This window comes from Cynoglossus semilaevis, chromosome 10, assembly GCF_000523025.1.
Source record: "Cynoglossus semilaevis isolate Cse_v1.0 chromosome 10, Cse_v1.0, whole genome shotgun sequence".
In the NCBI taxonomy this organism is placed as follows: Eukaryota; Metazoa; Chordata; class Actinopteri; order Pleuronectiformes; family Cynoglossidae; genus Cynoglossus; species Cynoglossus semilaevis.
This window is the reverse complement of record NC_024316.1, coordinates 5716970-5724324: the sequence shown is the minus strand read 5'-3', so window position 1 is coordinate 5724324 and position 7355 is coordinate 5716970. Positions and strand designations below refer to the sequence as shown.

The window sequence follows — 7355 nt, the reverse complement described above, 5'->3', positions numbered from 1 at the left end:
ATTCTCACCGAGCCTACATTAACAGAAGACGTTTTGATATAACTGTGAATAATGATTGATTTGACTAACATAGCATAGCATCTAAACAACAGTAACAGATTAATCTAAAATAAAAATACAACAAATGTGCACAGATGTTGCTGATGAAGGAGAACAGAGAATGTCAACAACATTATTAATGATTATTCCTCCACCTTAATGGCTCTTTAGCCTTTTTACTTCATGTATGATCTTTGTCCTAGATGCTCGATGCAGTAAAGGTCGACGCTTGAAGAAAAAACTGTGATAGTGTGGTGCCCAACCCTACCACTAGTTTTGTTGTTTCAGTTGTAATGACCATCAATATAAGTTTTCTTCTCTTTAAAGGACTATAACTACAGTAAATATTACTGGAAATGTTTAACTAGGAATCCTAAAGGTAGAATAGAGTGGATGTACAATTACAACATACTGCATTTTGGTCATCTGTAGGAACTATGCCCTTTACCAGCAGACAATACATCTGGGAGGTGACATTCATGTCAGCTCAAAATCAGGAAATGAAAGAAGGGATTAAGTGGTTGAGGTGTAAAGTCACTCATTTTTTAAATTGTTGATAATATTTTGTATGTAGAGAAAACATTCTTAGTCTGGTAGTGTAATATGCATTTTAGTCCTTGTTCCAATAAAGAGAATGAAAACTTATTTTTCATGATCATTTTATAATATGGCAAAAGAAAAAAACAAACATAATGCAGGAGTTTTGCATTTGATTGTATGTGACTTGATTCAAAGGCTAGGTGATGCTAAATTTGAGGATTTAAAAAATATTAAAACATTGTGTGAGATGATGGTGAATTTGATCTCTATCTTCTAGGCTCTGTGGCACTAAGAAACCTATTATATATAAGAAAAATGTAAATATAATAAATTAATCACATTTCTTTGTTCTCCAGAATCCTCTGTGTACAACGCAACCACTGTCACTCACCTGTACATTGAAGAAAATAAGTTGTAAATGGTGTCAATAACAAGATTTTTCTTTTGTAAAAGAATGGTTTTAATAAGAGGTTTACGGTAACACTATATTTTCTTTTCCCTGTTTAATTTCTGATGTACATGAAAAGATGTGTAATATAGAGATGTCACCTTAATAAATTAAATAAAAAATAAGCCTGTGTGTTTGTGACACGGATGAAGTGACGAGAAACGTGGTGGTGTGTTCAGTGTTGTATCAAAATGAGCCTTTTGGGCTTTAATTAGCCTGGAGGTAAGTACATCTTGGCTAACTCTATTAAAAAATGTTTTAAAACAATTTGAACCTGTATTTGATATACCTTGTACTTGGCTATTTTAATCCTTACATTGTAAGGATAGGAATACATAAAGTTTAGCAACTACACCTTTTCTAGTTTGCTTAAGGTTATGTAGTGCAAATTTCAAGTTTTGCAAAGAAAGTTATGTTAGCTTTAATGGCCCAAAAATTCTCTGTTACCATAAAGAATTTACAAGAGAAACCTTTAAAGTATTCTTATTAGATATATGGCTAGGACTTAGCAACAGCTGTCAACCAAAGTGGTGTAATGGCTTTTTTTGATAATGTGAAATAATATGACCTATCCTAATAATTATTTTGTTATTCCTGCTAAAACCTAGCCCTCAAAATGCCAGAAGTAGTCAAAAAAGTAGGCAACATGTTTTCTTAACTTTAGCTCCTAGAGCTAACTTAGCTGGAGAGAATGTAATGATAGAAAATACAGTTAACAACATTTAAAGAATTGTCGCCAAAAGATATCTACACTGATCAAAAATATTCTGTTATAAAAACTTCATGTCCAGCCATGTTTTTAACTGTAAGTCCTTCAAAAGTGCTAATGTTTATTGGAAAAAAAAGAAAACATCAAATGTTATTTGGTTTATATATAAAACAAATGTAAAATAACAGAAAATAAATATTTCACAATAATAATTTAGACTGAAATATTGTTCAATAATTACACTATACAAATGTACCATAAATATAGTCATGTAATTTACATTAACAATAGTAAAACAATTCTTTCTTTTTTTACACTGAAATTAAAAGGCTGTTAGTTGTTAAAACAGATATTTTGTCTTTAAATAAATAAAGTTCCTTGTTGGGAAATGTTCAAAGTATGAACTGTGTAAACTACAAACATGGCTGCTACAAACAGCTCTGGCTCTGAATCTGCTCCAGTGCCTCACAGTCATGTTCTAAGTCCTCTTCCTCATCCTCCTCCCTCACGGTCTGCTCATCCATGTTGGAAATAGACATCACAGCCTGACAACCCTCTTGCGTCCTCCTCCGTTCTCCTTCCTTCTCCTCACATCCTGCCTCCTGGTCTCTGCTTCCCTGTGAGATTCCATTCTCCTCTTCATCAGCTCCTGGCCTTTTGGCTCCTCTAATAAACCTATGACTCCCTCCATTTTCCTCCTCCATATCTTGACCCTCTACTGAAGACACTCCTGTGACCTCACCTCCCTTTGACCCTCCACCTGCACCTCCTTCACTTCCTCTGGCACCAGCTACTGCAGGGCATTTGTGGTCTCTGTAGTAGCTCTGTCTGGTGAAGCCCTTGTTGCAGGCGGAACATCTGAAGCGGTAGTTGTCTGTGTGGGACTGCTGATGCTCCAGCATGTGAGCTTTGCGGCTGAATGTCTTCTGACAGTACAGACACTTAAAGGGTTTGCTTCCTGGAGTAATGGCAAACAATTTCTTGATTTTTCTTGATTTTTATCCAAAATCGCAGACACAGTTTGTCTTTCAACAATGAATTGTAACTTACTGTACGGTTCATTTTCAGATTTTGGGTTTCTCACTCACCAGAATGTGACAGGATGTGAGCCTTGAGTTTGTCTGGTCTGTTGAATTCCTTGGTGCAGCCCACATGTGTTCTGGTGATTAAATGTGGGAGTTAACATAGAACTTTATACAGGGAAAATGTAGCAATAAGAACAAATGTAGAGAAGATGATGGGATGTGTCCTGTAGTCCTGTATCATAGTCCTCACCTGAAAGGACACTTGTATTTCTTGTAGGGTTCGTGAATGAGCATGTGCCTCTTCACTTTGTCCTTCCTATTGAACGTGGCCTCACACAGGGAGCACTTGAATGGCTTCTCACCTGCAGAAAAAATTCAGCCAATGTAACAGAACCTAACACTTTAGGTTCATTAACTTTTATTAAAGTCACTTATTGGTTTAAACAGTGACATTCGGTTTTGTCTCAAGAATCTCTGATACCTGAGTGAATGCGAGTGTGCAGTTTGAGGTAGTGGTCTGTCTTGAAAGCCTTCTTACAGGTTTGACATTTAAACCTTCCCCCAGCTCCGTGCGTTGGGAGGTGGCGCCTGAAGTACCGTTCACATGGAAAAACCTGGAGAACAAGAAGAGTTCAAGTCACACTTCAGATTTGAACAGAATTAAGATGAGCATCTCTGCATTAGTGTGTATTTTACCTTTTGACAGTGTGGACAGGGGAAGTTGTGTGAGGCAGTCAGCAGATGTTGTTCCAGGGCCTCCTGGGTAGAATATCTGCTCTGACACTTCACACACCTGATGAGAAATGAGGAGACAACAGATGAGAAAAGAGGTTGACACAACATCATTACTCATCACGAGTTCCTGCACCATTTCCTTCACTTAATGCTTCCTAAATGATGCGCTTTATTACAGCTGTAGCTCCAAACTGAAGCTTTGAGAGTAATGGTGAAGAAACTGAAGTAAAACATGCAGTTATGTGAGACAGAGGTGAACGTAGGACCTGACCTGTAGACTGCGCTCTCCTTGCGTGTGTTTTGCTGTGGGCAGAAACTGTGTGAGTACTGATGGACACCCAGTTCAAACAGTGAGGGAAACACTTTGCTGCAGAGGTGGCAGCGGTACGTCAGCTGTTCCTGGTGTGTCCTAATATGCTCCAAGAACTGATCCAACTTCTGGAAAGTCTGAGAGCAGGACTTTAACACACACTTGTAGACCTGCAGGGAGAGACATAGATATGTAGCTCTGTTTCTAGGATTTATTTTTGGGCAGCAGTTTTCTCCCTTCTCTTTGTATGCGGTCATTCTGTGTTTTTACCTGCTCTCCTTTATGCTGAGTGAGATGGGACTTGAGCTGGAAGTAGGTTTTGAACTTGCAGGCACAGAACTGACACTGATAGGAGCTGTCAATCAACACAATATGTTGGCTCTGATCCGACTGAGTCTGTGTCTCTGTCTGAGGATGTCCGTTCTGCACCGTCTCCCCTCTGCTGTCCTCTGGATCAGGTCCAACGTCAGACACATTCTCCTCCAGGTTGGCAGAACTTTCTGTAGTAAAAGCTTGTATTTACTGTGAGGAACTAAACCTTTAATCTGACACTGAGTCAATTCACCTACTTTCTTTGAACACTAAGATTAACATATATTATTATTTTGATCTTGAAAACACCTGATTTAGTTTGATTTGTATCTTTAGTTTTCATCTTTTTGACAGCAACTTCACACCTTTCCCTTCAAGTTATTGTATTTACATAAATACAAAGTTGTATTTATGTTTATTTGTTATATTGGCTGTTGTCTTTAAGTTTTTATAAAATTCTAAAATGTTCTTACACATTTACCTGACTGTGTCACCTCCTCTTAGGGTGACGGGCAAATCGAGAGAAAGCGAGAGAGAGAGAGAGAGAGAGAAGCGGACTCTCCATATCTTCTTCCTCCTCCTCCTGCTGCTGCTCCTCCTCCCCTCCAACTCCACCTCCGTCCTCACTGAACGACACTGGCACCACCTTCACCGTTACTGGTAATCTTGAGACCGTGTTGGCAGCACCCATAGGCCACACCTGAAATGTTACTGCATTAGTTACTGTAACTGTGAAGCTGGGTGAAATGATATCTCAGGGATTGATTTAGAGTTTGTTGCAAAAGCAAAATGCCTTAAGAGTTAAAGTATGAGGTCAAAGAAACTTAATGCAACCTTGTGTGTCTGCATGTGTTTCTTCACGTTGGACTTCTGTGCGAAAGCTCGGCCACAGACGATACACTGGAAGGGCTTCTCTCCTGTGTGGCTGTAAAAAAAAGTTTTATGTTACTGTGTCATGACTGTCCTTTTACAAGGTCACTCTTTAATGGCTACAGTCTTTCACTCTGATCTAGAACTCACCTTCTAATGTGCTGCTGAAGATCAAAGTTTTTAGAGAAGACTTTATCACAGAAATTGCACTTTAACTTTGGCCCCTTTCCCTTCAGCTGCTCTGCTGTGAGTTGAAATTCAGAAAAAGTATGAAATAGTTGTCCAGAAATAATATAACTGTTCAAGTCCGTTAAGGATGCATCCATATTGGGCCTGATCATAAAATTCCCCACAAAGCTGTAGCATAAAACATGATCTTCCAGTTTACTGCACATATACTTAAAACCCAACCTCAAGATATTTTAGTATTTTTTTGTAAATTAAGTACATTTATAGTGTGGGCAAGTAAACAAATGAAAATACTTAGACTCATATGGTTAGTATAAAAATGTTTCAGGATAAAACTAAACTCACAAGTCACTGTAAACTCTATTTTAGAGTGTTTGGACCAAAAACATAAAGAGTTTTGGTCCAAACACATGAGCAAATCAAGTTTTCCTTCACAAACCTGTGGCTGCGTCTGAGCTTTTTTTGCTGCTCCTCAGCTTTTTGGAAATTATAACCTTTTCAAAATCACAGCCCTGCTCTGTCAGATTGCTGGTGATGCTGCAGATCTTTGTTTTGGTTCCCTGTTTCCCAGGGCTGTAGACGGGAGGGGTAGTAAAGGACTGACTCTCCACACACTGGCTGGGCACCTGAGGAACACAAAAAAACGAACGCTAAAAAGAAAGTCTTGGGAATTTGGGGAACAATTGTTTGGTTACTTTTAAATTTAGATGACACAGCCTTCTATGATGTAAGAGATTGTTGTCAAATGTTCTCCAGTTGTTATAAATTGACCTTGAACCTTGATGTTCTCTAAAGCTATTATTCTTTTAGAACATTTTTATTTTCAAGTACACTGTTGGATGCTGAGATATTAACCAATCATCAGGCCTCACTTACTTGTACTGGATGGTAAGGCTGCAAACCCAGGGTGTGGATCTCTGGTCCACCACCACCACCAACTCCCCCTCCATTTCCTCCCCCTCCCCCTCCTTCTCCTGCCATATGAGGCAGAGCACTGTAAACCTGAACCACAGAATTACTGTGACTCACAGCTACTTGAGAGGAGAGTGACTGCTGTCCCGGCTGTGCAGACGGAAGAGAGTGGGCAGGTGTTTGACCTGGAGGGAGAGGGTGGGAGGAAGGAGGCTGTGGCTGTTGGTGATGATGATGATGGTGGTGGTGGTGGTGCTGAAGATAAGAGACCCCTGATGTGTGCATACTTAGGTTACTCTGCAAAATAAAGCCAATAAATATGATAAGAAAAAATAAAATATTAAATTATCCAAGCCTATTCTCAGTGCTTTTTGCTTATTCTATTCAATACTTTATTAAGAAAAATGTGACTTCCCTTGTTTACCTGAATAGGTGTCTGCATGCTGGACATGGGCTGGTCGATGGACGTAAAGGCTGAGATGGCCGACATGAGGACTTCATCACTGACCAGCACGTTGCCTTGAACCAGAGTGTGTGTTAGTGGTGAGGGCGGTACAGTGATGTAGGTGGATACCTGGTGTACAATTGCACATGATACAGAATGGAAATATCAGTTTACATCACCCAGAAAAAAAACTATTTCACTTGAGGAGTGTAGAGTGATGAGTCAAATGATAAACCTCAATGTTGGGCTAAATAAGAATACTGTATCAATGACATATATCTCAAAAATGTGTGTTTACAAACTCCAGGCATAGCCTAAAGTTTATAGTCAGCGCTCGTCTACATTTAAACACCACATGCATGTTTTCACCTGTCTGTTTGCAGGAGCCTGGGGTACGGAGCTGATTGATGGCACTGGTGTGTAAGCATTAGTGGAAGCCAAGGACACTGTGGAGAGTGAGGGGGCATTGGACTGACACTGTTCCCTCTTGTGTGTCATGAAGGCTGGCAGAGAGTTAAACTGTTTTTTACACTTTCCACAGAGGAACACGTCTTCATCATCTGCAGGAAGAATAAACACACACAGGGTTGACGTGATCACTGTCGGAGGGTAAGAGCACCACGCCAACTTTAAAACTGTTATATGACACACATGTCATTCAAGAAACTTTGGTTTAGATGATTTTTTTATATTAGTATGTATGCATTGAATAATGCAGGTGCTAATGGTAGTGTAGCTGTTATTACCTCCATATATGATAGTTTGAAGAGTACGTTGTAAGTAAGTTGAAAACGTCAATGATTGTGTGGTTTTCAAAAGGT

The 7355-nt window shown here is 39.3% G+C and overlaps 2 protein-coding genes across 3 annotated transcripts in view; one reads left to right on the top strand and one right to left on the bottom strand.

Moving 5' to 3' along the window:
- snphb (syntaphilin b) overlaps nt 1-7355 on the top strand; it is a 1167912-nt gene that overhangs the window by 372325 nt on the left and 788232 nt on the right. The gene's annotated exons all lie outside the window — the stretch shown is intronic.
- The window catches only part of znf341 (zinc finger protein 341), a 7876-nt gene continuing 1273 nt past the window's right edge, over nt 753-7355 (bottom strand). The window contains exons 3-16 of the mRNA XM_025059406.1: nt 6904-7094; nt 6514-6663; nt 6054-6386; nt 5617-5803; nt 5139-5232; nt 4953-5043; nt 4686-4818; nt 4077-4321; nt 3768-3976; nt 3458-3554; nt 3243-3375; nt 3012-3123; nt 2825-2895; nt 753-2694 (exon numbers count right to left, since the gene is read on the bottom strand). Coding sequence (XP_024915174.1) covers nt 2165-2694; nt 2825-2895; nt 3012-3123; nt 3243-3375; nt 3458-3554; nt 3768-3976; nt 4077-4321; nt 4686-4818; nt 4953-5043; nt 5139-5232; nt 5617-5803; nt 6054-6386; nt 6514-6663; nt 6904-7094 — 2576 coding nt within the window. The 3' untranslated portion in view covers nt 753-2164. The remainder of the gene's footprint in view (nt 2695-2824; nt 2896-3011; nt 3124-3242; nt 3376-3457; nt 3555-3767; nt 3977-4076; nt 4322-4685; nt 4819-4952; nt 5044-5138; nt 5233-5616; nt 5804-6053; nt 6387-6513; nt 6664-6903; nt 7095-7355) is intronic.